Source organism: Catharus ustulatus, chromosome 24 (assembly GCF_009819885.2).
Source record: "Catharus ustulatus isolate bCatUst1 chromosome 24, bCatUst1.pri.v2, whole genome shotgun sequence".
Lineage (NCBI taxonomy): Eukaryota > Metazoa > Chordata > Aves > Passeriformes > Turdidae > Catharus > Catharus ustulatus.
In genome coordinates this window covers 1606222-1625604 of record NC_046244.1, presented here as the reverse complement: position 1 = coordinate 1625604, position 19383 = coordinate 1606222, and the positions used below count along the sequence as shown (strand labels likewise).

Here is a 19383-nt window from a genome sequence, read left to right as displayed (position 1 = left end):
ATACTGAGTCAGAAGGGACCCCCAAGGACCATCAAGTCCAACCCCTGCTCCTGAGCAGTGGGAAAGAACACGAGCTCGGGACTGATCATGTGCAGCAAGGCTGCAGAAGCAGAAGAGCAGAAGGTAGCTGAAGGGGGCTGTGATTTGGGAGCTGTGTGAGACATTCCCTAATAATTCACCACCAGCAGCTTTTGTTTTCACTCCAGAGGCTGCTGAGCCTGCTGGAAACCTTCCTGAGGCCAGGCAGGGTCTGCCTGCAGCCAGCTGTGCATTACCATGCTCGATTTCACACTCCCTCTCAGCGAGCTGCTCGAAATCCTGGATGAGTGACTTGGCTGCCAGGTGGTGGAAGGTCTCACTCCACAGGTCTGTGTCACCATCCTCCTGGCTCTCCCTCTCTTGGAACAGAGGGTGGATATCAAACGTGACTTCCCACTGCACGGGCTCGTTGTTCCTCAGCCCCTTCACCACTGCCTTGCAGAGGGTCCTGGGGGAGCGTGGGGAGCCACAGGCAGCGCTGATATCCAGGTCCTGGGGCTCCCAGTCGGAGGAGGTCTCTGTCTCAAAGGTGAGGGATGGATGCTGGGCAGACTCTGCAGAGAGGGGAGAGGCAGATCATTAATCACCTCCCTGGGAGCTGAATTCCACCACAGAACCAGAATTAATCCTTCCCAGCTTTCACGCAGTATCACAGGTCTGCAATGCCACCAAAGCCAGCCCGGCCAGGCTGCCCACGCCTCCCCTGTCCCACTGACCCGGGTCCCCGGGGCTCCGGCTGTCCGACGAGGAGTGCAGGCTCGTGATGCCATCGGACGCCTCCAAGCCCCTTGCCGGGGTTTCCTGCAGCCCCTCGGGCAGTGCTGGGCAGTCGGTGTCGTGGCAGAAGGACACACAGCTGTGCTGGAGCAGGGCTGGGCGCCGGGCGCCTGTGCCACGGACCCTGGCGGCAGAACCGTGCGGGATGGCCGGGAGGGGCTGTGGGCAGAGAGAGGGAAGGCTGGAGCTGGCTGCAGCACACGGACAGACTGCTCTGTCCTCTCTGATCCTGTCTGCTCCATGCATGGATCTGCTCTGTGCCTTCTGATCCTGTCTGCTCCATGCACAGACCTGCTCTGCCCCCTCTGCTCACTGCACAGACTGCTCTGTCCCCTCTGCTCCATGCATGGACCTGCTCTGTCCCCTTTCATCCCCTCTGCTCCATGCATGGACCTGCTCTGTCCCCTCTGCTCCATGCACAGACCTGCTCTGTCTCCTCTGCTCCATGCACAGACCTGCTCTGTCCCCTTTCATCCCCTCTGATCCCTGCACAGACCTGCTCTGTCCCCTCTGCTCCCTGCACAGACCTGCTCTGTCCCCTCTGCTCCATGCATGGACCTGCTCTGTCCCCTCTGCTCCATGCACAGACCTGCTCTGTCCCCTCTGCTCCCTGCCCAACCCCATGAGGGATGCAATCCCACAGGTCCTTCCCTCTGCCCATTCCTGGCTGGGATCCATGCCCAAAGCCTCCACCAGACCTCAGGGTGTCCCCAAGGGACCCTGGCCCCAGGGGCTCCTTCCCCAGACATACAGAAGGTGAAATATGAGTTTCATCCCTCCAGACATTTTAATGACTTCACTTGGGAACCAAAGAAAAGAAGAGAGACAGAAAGATCAAGGACCAGTTGCTTAGTAACGAAAGGAGAGAGGCGCAGGAGATGGGAGAAAGGAATTTTTATCTTTTTATCTTTTTTTTCTTTTTTTTTTTTTTTAATGAGACTATTTCTCCACTTTCAGGAGATATGAATCCCCCACTCCAGCACCTTTGGTGCCACATCCCACACAGATGCTCCCCTCTGCTGGTTTCATCCCTGTCCCCAGGGCTGTGGGAAGATCCATCTCAGACAGACCCTACATTCCTAAGACATCATCAGCAAGAAAGGGGTGGTAGAAAGAGGTGGATGGAAGGATACTTTATCTGAGTGACAACAAGGATATGACCTCCACCACCACTACCTACATCTCATTGTTCTATGACACCACCAGCAAAACAGAGAGCCGGGCAGCTCCAGGTATGATTTACCAAGCTAATATTGACACATCCTGTCAGACCCTTTCCATTCCAAACCTGTTCCTTCTCCTGCCTGAGCTCTCCTCCCAGCCAGAGGAATCCAGCTGGGAATGGAGCTGGGGGTTTAAGCTGCCTGTGGCTGGCTCTGACCTTTCCTTCCCAGCACGGCAAGAGTGGAGATGAGCTGAGGGCTCGGCTTCACACCCCTGAAAATGTCAAGCCCTGGCAGCAGGACTGGGAGCCCTGGCAGCAGGAGGGATAGCAAAACCAGGCTGCATTTAATTAAGAGCAGGCAGCATGCTGTTAACCCTTTACTGCCCTCCAGAAGGGAGTCAGTTCCACCCCTGCCCACACAAGGAGGGCAGGAAGATGCTCTGGGGACCTTCCCAATACAGGGAATGCTGCCAGTACCCCCAAAACCTGCTTGTTCTTGGTCACTGATGCTGTTCACCACCCTCACTGCTGTAGCCTGAGGGTAGAGGTCTCATCCCTTTCTGACCCTGCTTTCCCCTTTGCCCCCTCATCCCTCCCACCCCTCACCCAGTGATCTCTAACCCACAGCAGAGGGGAAATGAAAGTCCCCGACATCCCGCTCCGAGTTTCCATGGGAACACAAGTGCTGCTGGTCCTCCCAGCCCTGCAGATGCTGATTGCAGAGCAGAGCATCCCAGTGGTGCCAAGGATGAGAGAAAACTATCCCTATCCTTCCCACAGATGAGTTGAAAAATCTGCCCAAATTCCACCTGCTGCAGGCAGGGGACAAAACCCTGTTCAGCAGATGTACCATCACACAGGTTCACATCTCATCCCAGTGCTGAACAAGGCTGTGGTTCCAGCTGGGAATCTGCTTTGGCACCAAATTCCTTTCCCCTGCTGGGCACAGCCACGGGGAGAGTTTGAATCCTAAATTGTACGGAGATAAGAAAGACCAGAGGAGCAGCAAGGTGAAGCACAGGCCCCTGAGGGGAAGGGGAGCAGGGAAAAAACAGGCTCCTATGGGGAGGGACTGCTATGGGATATCAGGATGGCACTCTGCTCCCTGCTTGGCTTGTTTCCCCAGTGCTTGTGATGTGCTGCATAGCATTATCTATTATCATCTATTATCTGTTATCTATATTACTATTTTAGGACCAGTGTGTGTCAGGCCCTTTCCTTCAGGCTCTTTTCCTGATTTTTTCCTGCTTCTCTTTTCTGGCCTCCACCTGCAGGCAAAGCCCCCCTGGGGGATCACCTACCTGGACATCCACCTGCCAGGGCTCGGGGCTGACCTGCTGCAGGTCCTGCAGGTGAGTTTTTCGGAGGGGGTTTTTCACCAGGGCCGTGCCAGGATCGCTGGCTGTGGGCACCTTCCTGCGGGGCTCGTGCTCGGAGATTTGGGTGGTGCTGTACGCCCGTCTCCTGGACACAGCCTTCACATCCACTCCTGAACGGGGGGAGAGAGGATCAGCTCCACTCTGCAGTGGGATCAGCCAGCACATCCCCCTGGCTCACGGTGGGAGCCCTCCCCAGGGTCCTGCCAAAGCTCAGGGGGGACACACTCAGCTCTGCGAAGTTTTAAGCAAAGCAACGAAACCACAAAAGGAAATAGGAACACTCATAATTCCTGGGGATGTCAAGAGAGCAGGTTGGGAAGGTTTTGTCTGAGGAGTTTTCAGCCAAAAAAAGCCTGACTGCATTTCCCCAAACCTCCCTGGAGAAGACAAAGGGTTTACTAATGAAATTTAATTAGTGCAGACACGCTCCTGTCAGAGCAAGACTAAAATTTGCCTTGGAAAGACATGATTTCTCATTGCTTTTGACAAGTTTGAGGGGATGCACAGCACAGCTCCTCTTGGAATGAAAGGGAAGAACATCCCATGAGTAACAGAGGTTTCCCCAGGTCTGGGGTGCAGCCAGCTGCTTTGTGCCACGTGCTGCTGTCACAAAGAGCCAGCCAGGCCATGGTGGGGAGCAGTGACACCCTGGGGAGTGGCTGGGATCCCTTAGCCCCCACTCCTGACTGGGAAGCTGCTTTGCAGGAACAGGGATGGTCTAGCAGAGCTACCCATTTGCTCACTCCACTCCTCCTCACACTGCTTGGGAAGCTTGTAAATAATTATGTGGCCAAAGCTAAAGCTGCTTTGAAAATCTCCAGGGAACCTAGCTCACCAGGGCTTCCCTTGATTTCCTGACAGGTTTGGATAAAACATCCAAACCAAACAGACTTGCTCAAGCCTCAGGAGATCTGTCATCTCTCCTGCAAGCTCCTCCAGCTCTTTGCAGCTGAAGACATGAAAAACCAGGCAAAATAATTGGGGGAGCAGTGAGAGAAGTTTGATTAGAGAGACAGGGGCATGTGGAGAGGAAAAGCTGACCCGTGTCCGTGTCCGACTCTCCCCCAGGATCTCTGCCCACGCCCAGGCGGTCTGGGGAGCGCTTGGTGGGGCAGGAGCCCTCCGAGTCTCTGGAGTGGTTCCAGCTCTCCAAACCTGCTCCCTCCTCCTGGGAGTGAAAGAAAACGGAGCTGCCCGACTCCTGGGAATGCATCATGCTGTACCGCCGCCTCTTGTCCTGCAGGAAAGCACAGAGAGGGAACAGTCCCACCACAGCACACACAGGGAACAGTCTCACCACAGCACACAGGGAACAGTCCCACCACAGCACACACAGGGAACAGTCCCAGCACAGCACACACAGGGAACAGTCCCAGCACAGCACACAGGGAACAGTCCCAGCACAGCACACAGGGAACAGTCCCACCACAGCACACAGGGAACAGTCCCACAACAGCACACACAGGGAACAGTCCCACCACAGCACACACAGGGAACAGTCCCAGCACAGCACACAGGGAACAGTCCCAGCACAGCACAGAGGAACAGTCCCACAACAGCACAGAGAGGGAACAGTCCCACCACAGCACACACAGGGAACAGTCCCAGCACAGCACACAGGGAACAGTCCCAGCACAGCACAGCACACAGGGAACAGTCCCACCACAGCACAGAGGGAACAGTCCCAGCACAGCACACACAGGGAACAGTCCCACCACAGCACACACAGGGAACAGTCCCAGCACAGCACAGCACACAGGGAACAGTCCCACCACAGCACACACAGGGAACAGTCCCAGCACAGCACAGCACACAGGGAACAGTCCCAGCACAGCACACAGGGAACAGTCCCAGCACAGCACACAGGGAACAGTCCCAGCACAGCACACACAGGGAACAGTCCCAGCACAGCACACACACAGGGAACAGTCCCACCACAGCACAGAGGGAACAGTCCCAGCACAGCACAGCACACAGGGAACAGTCCCAGCAGAGCACACAGGGAACAGTCCCAGCACAGCACACACAGGGAACAGTCCCAGCATAGCACACACAGGGAACAGTCCCAGCACAGCACAGAGAGGGAACAGTCCCAGCACAGCACAGCACACAGGGAACAGTCCCAGCACAGCACAGAGAGGGAACAGTCCCAGCACAGCACACACAGGGAACAGTCCCAGCACAGCACACACAGGGAACAGTCCCAGCACAGCACACAGGGAACAGTCCCAGCACAGCACACAGGGAACAGTCCCAGCACAGCACACAGGGAACAGTCCCACCACAGCACACAGGGAACAGTCCCACCACAGTGTCTGTCCACCAGCTCCCAGCTGAGACAGGCTGCAGCAGCATCCCTAGGCACTGCTGGCCCCCAAACTGCCCCCATCACCTCCCTAAGGACACAGCTGGGAAGCAGGAGACACCCTCTGACCATGCACACACCCCAACACCCCCAGCCCCTGGGACAGCCCCCCAGACTCACAGATCTGGGGTTGGAGAGGTACGGGGAGGTGTCACAGATGACACCATAGCTGAGCAGACGGTCACCAGGGAACAGGCAGCTGCTGCTGACAGGGGACACCAGGACCTCAGTGCTCTCAGGAAACACCCACTCCACAGACACATCGCTCAGGACCGGTGCCATCGCCTTCTTCAGCGACCTGATCATCTGCAAAGGGCAGGGGGAGAGGTTCAGCTGGACATGGTGTGAGCCATGGTGCACATGCCATGTGCTGCAGGGAAGGGGAAGATTCCCTCAAACCCATCATCTCATTCCTACCCTCTCCTGACAGTCTGCTTCCCCTTAGTGTACTCTGACACCCATCCCCTTCTCCTTGGCACAGTTATACACAGCCCAGGGTAAATGTTGGTCTTTTCCAACTGAAATGACTCCATGAATCCATGATTTTTTACCATGAGCAGACGTGATGGAGCCCAGGGCTGATCTCACACACACTGCCAGCCCAGAGCAAGGTGGGAGCTTATGGCCTGAGGGATCTTTCTCTGCCATGAGGCAGCACCCCTTGTGCACCCAGGAAATGCTGTCAGCCTTCTCTGGTCTGAGCCCCAGCCCCTGTCCCAAGCCCAGCACTCACACACGGTGTGTTTGGAACAGCTCATTGCTGGCACAAGTCACTGCCAGAGGTCAGCAACGCTCTGCCAGTCACACGTGTGGAGAAGACCAAAATCTGTGAATACCTCACGGACAAAGCTCCCAGGGAGCCATCTACACGAGCTTCCCTGCACGCCAAGGGAACTGAACACCGCATTTAGAGACAGAACAGCTCAAATATTCCCTATTGTTCCCTGCTTTTTCACAGGCTTGGAAAGACACACCAGGCTGTTTCATAAGGCCATTAATTGACGCCTCAGACTGCTGAAGGCACCGAGCTGCACAGCCTGCAAAGCTCTTATTAATAGCTCTTATTAAACACCTCTCTCTTCACTGTCTTTGCTTTTCATTTACATCAGAAATGTTGATGCCATTCTGTCTCAGAGAGGTTTTTGTGTGCGCCAGGTTCCTGCAGAGGGTGGAGTTGCAGAACTCCCCCTCGAGAGATCAAGAAGGTAGGAGCTGGCTTTTTGGAGATATTTAGGAGATAAAGACCCAATTCTCTCTGGATTTAGTCAAGCAGCAGGTGACAAGCTGGGCTCAGTGTATTCACCAGGGGACAGAGCCATCCCTATGCCGAATTTGAAGCACATTTTTACTTTTCATGGGGAGAGAGGGAATGGGGAGGCTTTAAAGTCAGCTTAACAAGCAAAGCCATCACAGCACATTCCTCTCGCTCCAACCCTGAGCCCTTTTCGCCTGAGCAACGCCAGGGCTGAGCCTGACTTCAAAACTAATTGGCTGCTTTGATGCCGGTCCCTCTGCCCTGGCCGAATCTGCCTTTGAAGGCAGAGCTGCAGCATCGCAGCCCCCAGCCCCAGGGAGGCACACACACCTTCCACCCCCATGGACATGCTCTTTCACCCCTCCTGCTCGCCCACCTGCTGCCAGGAGGGGTTGGGAAGGCAGAGCCAGGATGGGAATGAAGCTGCTGGGAAGCTCAGTGAGCCAGAGCATGGTGACAGCCCCACGGGGAGGGGGGCTCTACCTTGGGCTGCAGCCTCTCCCCCTCGGCCAGGAACTCGGAGCTGCCCCTGGACACGGCAGCCAGACCCTGGACCAGCCTCCTGCAGGCATTGGGCCCGATGCCAAAGCTGTAGCACCTGCAAGGGGACAGGGAAAATCGGGATCCAAAGGAAAATCCAGCCCCATGCAGCCCACACACTCCCTCAGGCAGAAATTCCCTCTGGTTTATCCCACTGCTGTCCAGCAGAATAGCCAGCTCCACTTTTGGGTGGGTGGCAGGAGGGTTGGGAACCTCCCAGTGCCTAAAGGGGCTCCAAGAGAGCTGGAGAAGGATTTTGGACATGGTCATGGAGTGACAGGAACAGCGGGAATGGCTTCCCACTGACAGAGGGCAGGGTTAGACTGGATATTGGGAAGGAATTCTTCCCTGTGAGGGTGGCACTGGCACAGGCTGCCCAGGGAAGCTGTGGCTGCCCCTGGATCCCTGGCAGTGTCCAAGGCCAGGCTGGATGGGGTTTGGAGCACCCTGGGCTATGGAAGGTGTCCCTGCCATGGCAGGGGTGGGACAGGATGAGCTTTAAGGTCCCTTCCAATCCAAACCATTCTGGGGTTCTATGAACCACCAGCCCCCTCCTCTCAGCAGACCCCAAACCCCAAAGACCAGCCCTAGCAGTGACACTCAGGGGTTCCCAGCAGCACCTCAAGCCTTTCCCTCCTCTGCAAACACAAACAAGCTGCTTTGCTCTCAGTTCAGCTCTTTTCCCTGCTGGCTGTGGTCAATAGCACTAAACATCCATTAATTATCTCTGCTTGCAATGAAAATAAACATTTTCTCAAGGAAGGAGAATCAAGCCAGGTAAGGCTGCTCCCCCCAGCTCTCAGGTCTGTGAATCAGGATTTGGGTTGGGCTGAAGGCTGGAGTCGAGCTGGATCCCAGCAGGGAGGGCAGTGCTTGGTGGGGATGAATGTGCCAGGAAGCCAAGAGGATGAGGATGGGAATGGGTGGGATACAGCATTCGAGCAGGGCAGTGGGCTCTGAGAAGGAAAGCACCTTCAGCAGTAAACTGCGGCTGCACAAGGGGCTTTTCTCTTGGAGGGTTTTAATCCTCAGCTGCAAATCCTAGGCCAGTCTCACATCCCTCCTAAATAAGATTCTGATCTTTTAAGATGAGCCATGCCCAGGACTCTCCCTTTCAGGATCACACTCCAGCTCTGACTGCATTTAACCCTTCCCCCTCCAGCTCCACAGGAGTGAGGGTTGGGATGGTGGGATGTGCTCTACACTGGGGAACAATCAGACCTCTGTGCAGTTACAAACCCAGAGAGCAGCTTCTCTGATAACCCCAAAATCTGAGACATGGAAGAGGAATCAGGATTTCTTACATTTTTCTCATGTTTTGTGCCCCTTAAAGAGGCAGAGGAGAAACCAGAACAGCCTGTGATCAAGGCTGGGGAGCCAGGCTGGGAGCTCATGCACAAATTAGCTGCTTTTTACATTGCTCCCTTTCAGCATATTCAATTCTGCACAGCCCCATCCTGGAAGCAGCTGGGGCCAGCCCCAGATGTGCTTTAAAAAAAAAAATTGAAAAAAAAAGCAAGGAAGATTGTTGGCGTGTCAATCTCTCCTAGCAGGAAGCATCAGCCGAGAGCTGTGAAGTTGTCAGCTCAATTATCCTGCTTTTGATTGTTTAAAAAGCATCTGAACTTCTGGGATCCGTTCCAAACCCTTTGAGGTTCTCCCATGGCTCATAGCAGCAATCTCTCCTGCCTCTGTCTCTGCAGTGGGGGCTCAGTAAGCTGGAGCTGGGCTCAAGGGAGGCACACCCAGGCTGGGGCAGCTCCTGGGGCAGTTCCTGGGGCAGTTCCTGGGGCAGTTCCTGTGCAGTCCCTGGGGCAGTCCCTGGGGCAGTTCCTGTGCAGTCCCTGGGGCAGTTCCTGTGCAGTCCCTGGGGCAGTCCCTGGGGCAGTCCCCGGGGCAGTCCCTGCGGCAGTCCCTGTGCAGTTCCTGGGGCAGTCCCTGGGGCAGTTCCTGGGGCAGTTCCTGTGCAGTCCCTGGGGCAGTTCCTGGGGCAGTTCCTGTGCAGTCCCCGGGGCAGTCCCTGGGGCAGTTCCTGTGCAGTCCCTGGGGCAGTTCCTGTGCAGTTCCTGGGGCAGTCCCTGGGGCAGTTCCTGTGCAGTCCCTGGGGCAGTTCTTGTGCAGTCCCTGGGGCAGTTCCTGGGGCAGTCCCTGGGGCAGTTCCTGTGCAGTCCCTGGGGCAGTTCTTGTGCAGTCCCTGGGGCAGTTCCTGGGGCAGTTCCTGGCCCTGCAGGGCTCAGCCCGTACCTGGTGGAGCAGGAGTGGTCCCGCAGCAGCTCCAGAACCTTGCCGGGGTTGCTGATGGCCCCGGCTGTCAGCACAAAGAGCAGCCGGGGGTGGCCCCTGTGGATGGGCTGGCGGGTGACCCACTTGAGGGGAGATAAGAGGTTGATGCTGCCCATATCAGCCCTGATCCTCCTGATGCTCTGGCAGGCAATGGCCAGGCTCTCCTGCCCAAAGGAACAGTGGAATTGTCAGCACCAGCACCCTCCAAGAACCATGAGGGATGCTGAGGGGGTTGAGGCTGTTCATCCTGCTTTGGGGAGACATCAAAGCCCCTTCCAGTGCCTAAAGGGGCTCCAAGAGAGCTGGAGAAGGACTTTGGGCAAGGCCTGGGGTGACAGACAAGGGGCAATAGCTTTAAGCTGAAAAGGGGCAGGGTTAGATTTGGTACTATAAGGAAATTATTTACTATAAGGGAGGTGAGGCCCTAGCACAGGTAGCCCAGAGAAGCTGTGGCTGCCCCTGGAAGTGTCCAAGGCCAGGTTGGATGGGGCTTGGAGCACCCAGGGATAGTGGAAGGTATCCTTGTCCATGTAAGATCCCTCCCCACACAAACCAGTCTGTGGTTTTATGGACTGTGGGTTCACACACCTCACAATAGCCCTGGCTGACAGGAAAGAGGGTCTTGAAGGTGGATCCAAACCCAATGATGTTGAAGAGACACGCTGGCATCAGGCTCTTGAGAATGACCAATAGAGCATCCTGGGGGGGAAAGCAAACAGACATCAGCACACCTGGACTCTTCCTGGCTGCCCCAAATCCCCAACTTCACCAGCCACAACTCTGAGCCATCCCATCTTATTCCCACCTTCACCTGACTGCTTCTTTCCCATCCTCCATACAACCCCACTCTTTTCAAAGTCCCTTGATGATATTTGGGACCCAAAGCACTGAGGAAAATGGGGAATCTTTGGGGAAAAAAAAGGACAACAAAGAACTGAATAATTTTTTTCTGTTTGTTTTTAAGGGATTCAATTTGTGCTGGCAACACAGTGCTGCAGCACAGAGCTGGTGGGTGAGAAGCAGAGTGTGAAATTGAGAAGTGCGACATGCAATGCATCTGAATGCCTAAAGTCCAAGAAAATAAACAAACAGCTTTAAGTTACACAAAAGGAAAAGCCTCCCTCATCCCCAATTCTCTTGTATTCATAGCTGGCTTCAATTAAAATAACTGGGAAACAACAGTTTTAAGCTATTTTCTTTACCAGAGGTGGTTGGTTATCTAATGTGCCTATTCCTGGGCTTTACATAAGGCAAGAGCAGCTTGAATTGTCACAGTGATATTGTGGACAAGTCCAGGACAGAGCTTGTGATCACAGCAACTGAGCAAGAGCTGCCTAAGGAGCTCTTGAGCTTGTAGGAGCAATTATGTGGCAGGAGAGGAGGCCCATTTAAAGCAAGTGTTTATTTAAAGCAAAATGTAAAGCAAAGTGTTCAGGAGCAGCTCAGTTCTATTTAAATGCTGATCAAGGCAGACTCCTGCCAGTCTGCCTAGGGCAGCAGAAACCCTCGAGCCAGCCCCTGGAGGAGCTGCCAAGGTCAAACAACCTCCAAAAACCTCCCTGAGTTGTCCTACCAGTGGCAAAGACCAAGTGACCACAGAGGGACACAGTGAACCCCTGCCTGGGTCCAGGTGGTGCCAGGTCAGCCCAGCTCCCAAAGCCTGTAAGACTCAGCACCAACACAGAGCTGGAGCACTGAAAATCAGTGAAATCATGTACAAGAACAGGGTTGCCCTTTAACAGGCTCTGGAGTACTCAAATGCAAGCTGTTATCTCAAACCTACGAGGATATATTTATACCACTGCTCCCAGATGGCTCCTGGGATGCTGGCTCTTCCAGATCTCAGTGCTGACATCCCAGCTTGGAACTCATTACAAATATACAAATACAAATTTCCAAATATTTCTCTTAAAGCACTTCCCAAAATGGGCAACTGATGCCTGCTTGCTATTTCAGCAAGCAGAAAGATTTATTGCTCCTTATGGTAAATATTGATCTTGATCCTGTTGCACTCCATAGCTATATGGCAACTCAATAAGGAGGGATGTTTGCTTCTAGAAAAGTCAATTCCCAATTATTAGTGCAGTTTTGCCAGCGAGCACCATCACAGCCTGGCTCTTCTCCCTGGCTGCATCAGGGTGGGAAAGGAACTAGCTGCAGGAAATTTAAATCCCTGAATTTTCCACTCCAGCTGCTTTGGATGGATGCCCTCCTGATCCACACAGGCCCTTCCACCCCATCCCTGAGGGCATCCTGAGGCTGCACAGCTCCAAGATCTGTCATGCCATGCATCCAGCCAGCTGAGGATGATGCAGAAGGTTCCACAAACCCTCTCAGAACAGCCCCTGCTCCTGGTGTCTGGGATGGGACACTCAAAGGAGGGGCAGTGGGTTCCTCCCTTGAGGTATCTCCTCCAAAATTTCCCTCAAAATCTTTTTTCCTGAAGGGGAACAGACTTTTTCCTGTTACTGCAGCCCTCCTGTGATGGGGTTTCCATTTCAGGACCTCTCAGAGAAGGGCTCTGATCCTGCAGGTCCCCATCCCCAGGGGACAATCCTGCCTCCACAGAGGCTGCAGAGACTGTGGTGCCCAAACCCAACCATGCTGGGAGTCAGAAAGCAAAAATCCACCCTGGGACAAGATTCCCAGACTCCTAAAGATGCTGGGGGAAGGGGTCACAAGTCCAGAGGTGTCCTGTTCTCCTTGGGAACAGCCTCCCTAGCCCAGGGGATGTGCTGCAGCCATCTGCAGGCTCCCCAGCATCCCAGTCCTTGCTGCTGAAGGTGTCTGTCCTCCTTCAGCAGTTCCCATGGAAACTGGAGACAGATGGGAAGAGAGATGTGCTAGAGGATGGACAAGCTCAGGAGTGGGTCCACAGGAACCTCATGAGGTTCAGCAGAGCAAGGGCAGGGTCCTGCACAGGGCTGGCTCTGGGTAAGAGCCACATCTGACAGAGGAACCTCAGACCCACAAAACATCCTGACAATGTTGGTTTTTATCCAGAGGTCTCGACACAACTCCTATAACCATCCACCAGGCTGCTGGTGTTCATTTGTCCTTGGAAAAGGGATGTCTCATGTTTAAATCATTTCTCTGTGGGTTCACAGAGGTGCCCATCAGCAAAAGCTCTCACAGTGCATGGTCAGCACCTCACTCCCCTTGGAGCTCCCTGGAGGTTTCCTCCCAGGCAGCCATCACCCAAAGCCCTCCTGGAGACAGGGAGAACTCAAAAAGGGATGCACAAAACATGCCAGCAAGAGGGAAAGAAAATAATTTTGCGTTTTATGTGCTGATAGGAAGAAGGGGAAGAGAATGGGGGAGATCACCTTTGTTGCAGGTACCGAACAAGCGCCATGGTTGAGATGATTAAAACACAGCCCATAATTACCCCCCATCCCCTGATAATGAGCATTTATGCTCTCAGCACTCCCACTGCTGTCTCTCATTCATCCCTGCTGACAGGCAGGTGCTTCCCCTCCTGCAGGTACCTGGGCACGGCTGATGCTCACACCGCTCATGCTCCTGCTGCGGTCCACCAGGAAGATGAACTCTCCCTGGGCTGTCCGGAGGCCTGGCTGCACAGTGCTCAGATCAGGGCAGAAGTTGAGCATGATGACAGGGTGGTGGGGGATGTCCTTGTTCAGTCGTTTCCTGATGATTTCCATCTGAAAAAAAAGCAGGAGAGAGCTCCAGAGGTTGATTTTTCCACCGTTTCAATTTGAAAGGAATTGGAGCAGGACTAAAAATGTGAGTGCATGGCCTTTTGTGGACCAGAATCTGCTTGTTCTGGCCCCAGAAGTGACAACACCAGGGTGGGCCAAGTCTAGGTGTGCTGTTCTGTCCAGTATTCACCATCCCTGCAAGAGTCCAAGGCCAGGCTGGATGAGGCTTGGAGCGAGCTGGGATAGTGAAAGGTGTCCCTGCTCACAGGAGGGGTGGGACAAGATCAGCTTTGAGGCCTTTTCCACCAAACCATTCTGGGATTATATGGAGCAACTGCACACTCATATAAAACCCTGGAGAAGAAATCAAAAGACCTGGCCCTACCCAGCACCTTGCAAAACTGATTCTCCAAACATTTCATTAGATCCTTCTCAAAATCCTGGTCTATTAGCACAGCTTAGCCTCCCACCAGGCACACCAGAGTTTTTCTCCATGGTCACTCACTAATGAAGTGTGAGATGCAGCCCTTGATCTGCTGCATTCAGCACTCCAATTCATTCCTGCCACCTCTGGTTTTTCTGCCCATCTCTTTTATCACTGTTCTTTGTAGGGATTGAAAGGCTTTGGAAAGCTGAACCGTCTGCTCTGGCCATGGCTCGATAGGAGCCTGCATCATCTCTGCACTGCACACAGCTCCAATGGCTCTCTGCATTTTCTCTCCTTCTATTTCAAGTGTTCATTACAAATGGGATAAAATTGAACTGGTAAAAACCTCTTGTGGCAGGTTTATGTATCAAGCAGTAATGGGTTCACAGCCTCAGCTGCTTTGGAGGGAGCTCCAGGGCCCCACATCAGCCTGGCCATGGCCTTTCACCCCTGGGTCTGAGTGTGGGAGCAGCTCCTCAACAGCAGCTCCAGCCTCAGGGGCTTTGTTTGCCTCTTCTCTCCTCTTCCTGGCTGCTTTTCTCGATGGTTTCACAGGGAGTAAACCAGACCCCAGATAACTGGGCTTGTTTTCTCCAGCCATGACTCACATTCTGCAGTCTAAGAACTGAGGACCAACCTTTGTTTTCTAAAACTCACTAAGTCCCTGTGGCTCAACACACACACACAAAAGCTCTGCTTTCAGCTCCTCTGCCTGAGTGCTGCTTCTCTGACCCAGTGAAAGGACAGGTCCCACTCACAGGAATGAGCCAAGCTCCCACTCACCCTCCTGCCTTTCCCTTCTATGCTATGGGGTATAAATTAATCAGCTGCTGAGAAATCAAAGGGCTTTCTCCATTTCCATTTCCCTCCAGCCATATGACATTATTTTCTCTAACTTTTCCAGTTTATCACATTCCACACTAGAGTGTTTCTTGCTGCCTCTGTCCAAATGCTGAATCATGGCCCTGGACCTATCCACAGAACTCCCTGGAATGCTGTTGGGTATTCATGATATAAATTTCCTGTGTGATCAGGATAAACCCATATTTTGGGATTTCTCACTGACTGAAGGGAATTTTACAGGCAAATCTTCAGTAAACAGCTTCAGAGGAGCTGCTACAGGTCAGCCAGAAAATAAAACATCTCCTCACCTCCCTTCCGTTCCCCTTCACCCATTATCCAATTACAGTAAACTAATCAGATTTTGTCGAGGAAAGTTGGTTCCAGTGTGCATCCATCCCCACCAACCTACAGCTGACAGCATCCAAGCCTTTTGCATAACAAACAGAGGGAGGAGAATTAATTATCATTTACTGTTGAAATTTCTGGGCTAATTTAATTTAAGCCAAGAAGTGGCCAGTGCCCTGCTCTGAGCAGCAGCAATTCCAGCCCATCATCTACCCCAGGTATTCCAGGCATTTCCTCTACTCTCTGCAGTTGTTTCCCAGCCCTCCTGGGGCACAGGTGGCTTTCCTGCAGGGAAATGTCTCCAGAATGATGCCCCCTTAGATAATTTGACATGCTAAAGATGCAGAAATAATTAGGGAGCCATCCGAGGCGTAGCGTGGGAGTTTCATCTCGTTCCACCTGCCACACACTGAACACAATTAGAGGAGATGCCTGCAGAGTCCCAGCCCTGGCAGAGAGAGTGGAGGGCAAAGGGAAGGGAGGAGAGGAGGGTTGACAAGTCTGTGGTGAAAGGAGAAATCTCAGCAGCACGGGGAGGAATCCCTGCAGCAGGTCTGGGATGTCTGAACCCAGGGTGGGACGTGGAGAAGGAGCTCAGGGGGAAATGAGCATCCCTGGGCACACAGGAGAGCCCTGGCTGTGAAAACAGGAGCTGACACTGCTAGCCCCAGCTGTGGCCACACAAGCACAACCTGCTCCTTAGGGGGAGATGCCCACCCTGGAAATCAGGAGGGCTCTGAGCTGTCTGCTCCTTTCCACTGATCCCAGACACGCCAAAGTGCTGGGCTGTCACTCACTCCTTCAGAACTGCTGGAAGACAAGGCACAAATCCCAGCACAGATATTTTTCTCTTTGCTGCTCAGCAGAACAAAGAGAAGTCTCTCCTACCTTGTCTTCAGTTCAGCTCATTATTCCCAGGAAAATCACTTCTTTCTTTCTGACAGCTACCCAGAAACAGTAAACATTTACTGAGCAATTAAAAGAATATTTTATTCTATGTCATTGCAATAATTATAATACCCTTAATGGTATCACAATGCACCTCTCTAATTATGCTATGCTAGACTAGCACTAATTATACACACAATAACCATCTCAGAGCTCCTTCCCCTCTCAGTTTATCAGCAGCACTGCTGAATTTTCCCCTCTTCCTCCACACAAGCCCCTCTCTGAGGGAGGATGCTGCAGGTCTCATTGGGACAGTGTAATATCTGATGCTGGAAGCATGGAATCATCTTCTAGCTCAGCTCCAGTCCATGGAAAGCCTCAGCCAACACCTGCAGCTTGTGTTTCTCACCTTTTTCTTGGCACTGGGGTCTTTCTTAGTGCCTTTAATGAAATCGTTCTTCCCCTTCAGGTGCCGTTCGTACTCTGCAGGGCTCATGTCACCCTTTTCCATTAAGACGTGGGGCATGTGGGGCTCTGGAAATGCAGAGAATTGTGTGAAGAACAGCTGTGGTTATACTCTGGGTCTGCCAGGGATGCAGGCACCCTTGGCTGGGAAAACAACAGCAGCTGTGAGCTTGGGGAGCTCAGAAAACCCTGAGAAGGGCCAGGATTACCTCCTGGGAAGCCTCACCTCGACAATATTTGCAAAACCACTAATCCAGCTGCCTCCAGAGCTACAGATGAGGACCCCAGGAAGGGGCAAGAGCAGCGGAGGGGAAGCAGAGCCCACCTACCACTTGGATGGATCAGGATCTCCACGGGTCTGTCGAAGGTGTGTTTGTTGGCCAGTGTGATCACGATGCTCTTGGCAGAGCGAGCCGAGGGGTCGGCGTCGGCTCGGATCTCGTGTGTGGGGCTCTCAACTCCTGCCCGGGGAAACCCAGGTGCCAGCAGGGATTGAAGATGGGAAGAGACCAGGGAGAAGAGATGACAAGTGGCAGAGGACAGGAGCCCACGTTAGCACCAGCCCTGTACTGGTGAATCCACCCCAGCACAGTTAAGTTGCCAACACAGATTTCCATTGCGGAGGAGGAGTGCGGACACTGCCTTGGGGAGGTGATAAATCAGCCTTGTGCAGCAGGACAGCCCCAGTGCTCCTACCTGCCAGCAAACACGGCCCCCGGATCTCCAGGTGGAAGCTGAACTCGTACTCAAAGGGGTTGGTGGCCTCACTGTCCAGCAGCTGAGCCAGGCAGAACCTGCTTCCCTGCTCCGGGCCCCCCGATGCGCAGTGGTGTTTGTCCCTGCAGTGAGATAAACCTGAATAAACCCTGTGAACATGTTCTATCCCTCAGGAACTGCAGGTCTGCCAGAGGTAAAGCCTGCAGTCACTCTCCAGCCTCCTGCAGCTCCTGCTCAGGCAGCCCTGCATTCCCCAGGATCAATTCCAGACAGAGCCCACTCTGTGATTTTACATACAATCGGAGCTGGTGGCTGGAAAAGCTGCTGGCACTCTCCAGGCTGGGCTGGGGGACCTTGGGGACACACACAGCTGGCAGAAGGACCCTCACCACCCCGCTGGGCAGTGTCTGCAGCTCAGAGGAGGTGCTGATGAAGATGGAGACACTTTCCAGGGGAGGAATCATGCCCAGGCTGGCCACAAAAACAATTCTCTCCAGGTCCTCATCCATCACAATCCTTCCTGCACAGAGATTGGACCACGACAGGTAATGCAAGCATGGAAAATGCTCCTTTCTAGGCCTCCCACAACCTCCAGCCCTGGATCAAACACCCAAAGCCCCCACTGCACACATCAGTTTTCTCTAAAGCGCCTCAGCTTCTGCATCACTCCTTTGGCTGCCCAGCAACAGCAGTGCTGGGTAAGACTGACACTTTTGGCATGAGCACCACAACCCCTCAGCCTCCCAAAAGGAGCCCCCTTGGTGCAGCAGCACACACCAGCCAGCCACCCCCTGTCACCTCCCCACTCCCCTTTCCTTCCTTTTCTCCCCACGTTCTCTAAACACCCTCAACCCCCTCACCACTTCCATCAGCAGCTTTTCCAGGGGGAAGGCTGCAGCTGTCGAAGTAGGTGACATCTGTCTTGGCTTTGTCTTTGATCTGCACTGTCACGGTGCGCTGGGACACGGCCGCCTCGAAGCCCACCACAGTCGTGCCCTCGTCCAAGGGGTACACAAAGACACCTGCCAGCCAGGAGGGGTGTTAGCAACACTCACCTCTTCCCTGGACCTACCAGCCAGGTCCCTCTTGGCACTCCCCAAGTGGGAAAAAATCTCACTTGTGGGATTTTTCACACCTAGAAAGTTGTAGACTTGGACACAATGCACTTGGTTGTGCTTCCCACCAGCATCTAAAGGTTGAAGGCATGCACAGAAACACAGCACTGCCATATTCTGACTTTAAAGTTCTCATTGCAAGCTTCACTCCTTAAAACTTGCCTTCCAAAGCCCGGGGGTCTGGGTTGTGGTAGGTGAGCAGGGCTGTCATCCCAAAGGCATAGCCGCTGACACAGGATGTCACCTCGGACGCAATGAGGGGCAGCCGGGAGAGGGTGGCCCAGTTCATCAGCCCTGGCATCTTCCTGAAGGTCTCTGGGGGATGGTGGGGAGCTGGAGACAGAAAGGTGAGAATGGATGTGGAGTTCTGAGTGCCCAAAAGGTTTGCATGGCTCTGCTCTCATTCTGAAGCCCTGAGGACAGAAAGGTGAGTGACCTGGGACAGGATGAGACCTGGATCAGGCTGCAGTGATGGGGATGGAGCAAGAGCCCAGTGGGAAGACACAAGGAAAACCCTTGTCCCAAACCCCCACTGGCACAAGGGAGGAGGTTCAGATGAAACCTCCCTGGGACAGACAGCCCCGGAGGTCCATGGTCCCAGCTCCCACACTGCTGGACTCCGGGCAGAACAGCCTGACACCTTTTTCTGTCCCTCTTTCTCCTCATCACCCTCCAAACCAACAACTTTCTCCAGGATAAGACTATGATCATGAGAGGTTTTTTTCTCTCCTGGAGAAGGAAGAGTAGGCAGGCAGAGTCAGACATCGTCCTGCCCTCCCTCCCATGCCCTTGCCCATCCTCATCCTCGCTGATTTTGGGGAGGTGCCACTGCTCTGCTGTCCTGCATCTCCAGATCCTTCCTGCAAAGGGCTGACTCATCCCTCCCTGTGCTCAGCCGACACATTCAGATGCAAAGTGACTCCTTCTGCCAATTGCATTTCAACTCTTTTCCCTAAGCAGGTTTTCCTCCCTTACAGCTCCTCTCCCCCCAGCCTCAGGGTTTTAAAGGAGACTTTTCAGGTGGATTTTTAGGGCCACATCCCGCTCCCCCGGGGAACTGGGAGAAGTTGCTAGGCAGCAGTTCTCCCTGGCTGGCTCTGCAATGCTTTATGCAGTGA

The 19383-nt window shown here is 53.8% G+C and overlaps 1 protein-coding gene across 8 annotated transcripts in view; it reads right to left on the bottom strand.

The window, feature by feature from the left end:
• VWA5B1 (von Willebrand factor A domain containing 5B1) overlaps positions 1-19383 on the bottom strand; it is a 29391-nt gene that overhangs the window by 5133 nt on the left and 4875 nt on the right. For all 8 annotated transcript variants that reach the window (XM_033079566.2, XM_033079569.2, XM_033079572.2 and 5 more), the window contains 15 exons: positions 18428-18598; positions 18011-18172; positions 17448-17670; positions 17130-17272; positions 16763-16894; positions 16378-16502; positions 13292-13468; positions 10392-10502; positions 9765-9967; positions 7464-7578; positions 5846-6031; positions 4402-4597; positions 3283-3470; positions 756-975; positions 276-593 (listed from right to left, as the gene is read on the bottom strand). In XM_033079566.2, the coding sequence (XP_032935457.1) occupies positions 276-593; positions 756-975; positions 3283-3470; positions 4402-4597; positions 5846-6031; positions 7464-7578; positions 9765-9967; positions 10392-10502; positions 13292-13468; positions 16378-16502; positions 16763-16894; positions 17130-17272; positions 17448-17670; positions 18011-18172; positions 18428-18598 (2670 nt within the window). The remainder of the gene's footprint in view (positions 1-275; positions 594-755; positions 976-3282; positions 3471-4401; positions 4598-5845; positions 6032-7463; positions 7579-9764; positions 9968-10391; positions 10503-13291; positions 13469-16377; positions 16503-16762; positions 16895-17129; positions 17273-17447; positions 17671-18010; positions 18173-18427; positions 18599-19383) is intronic.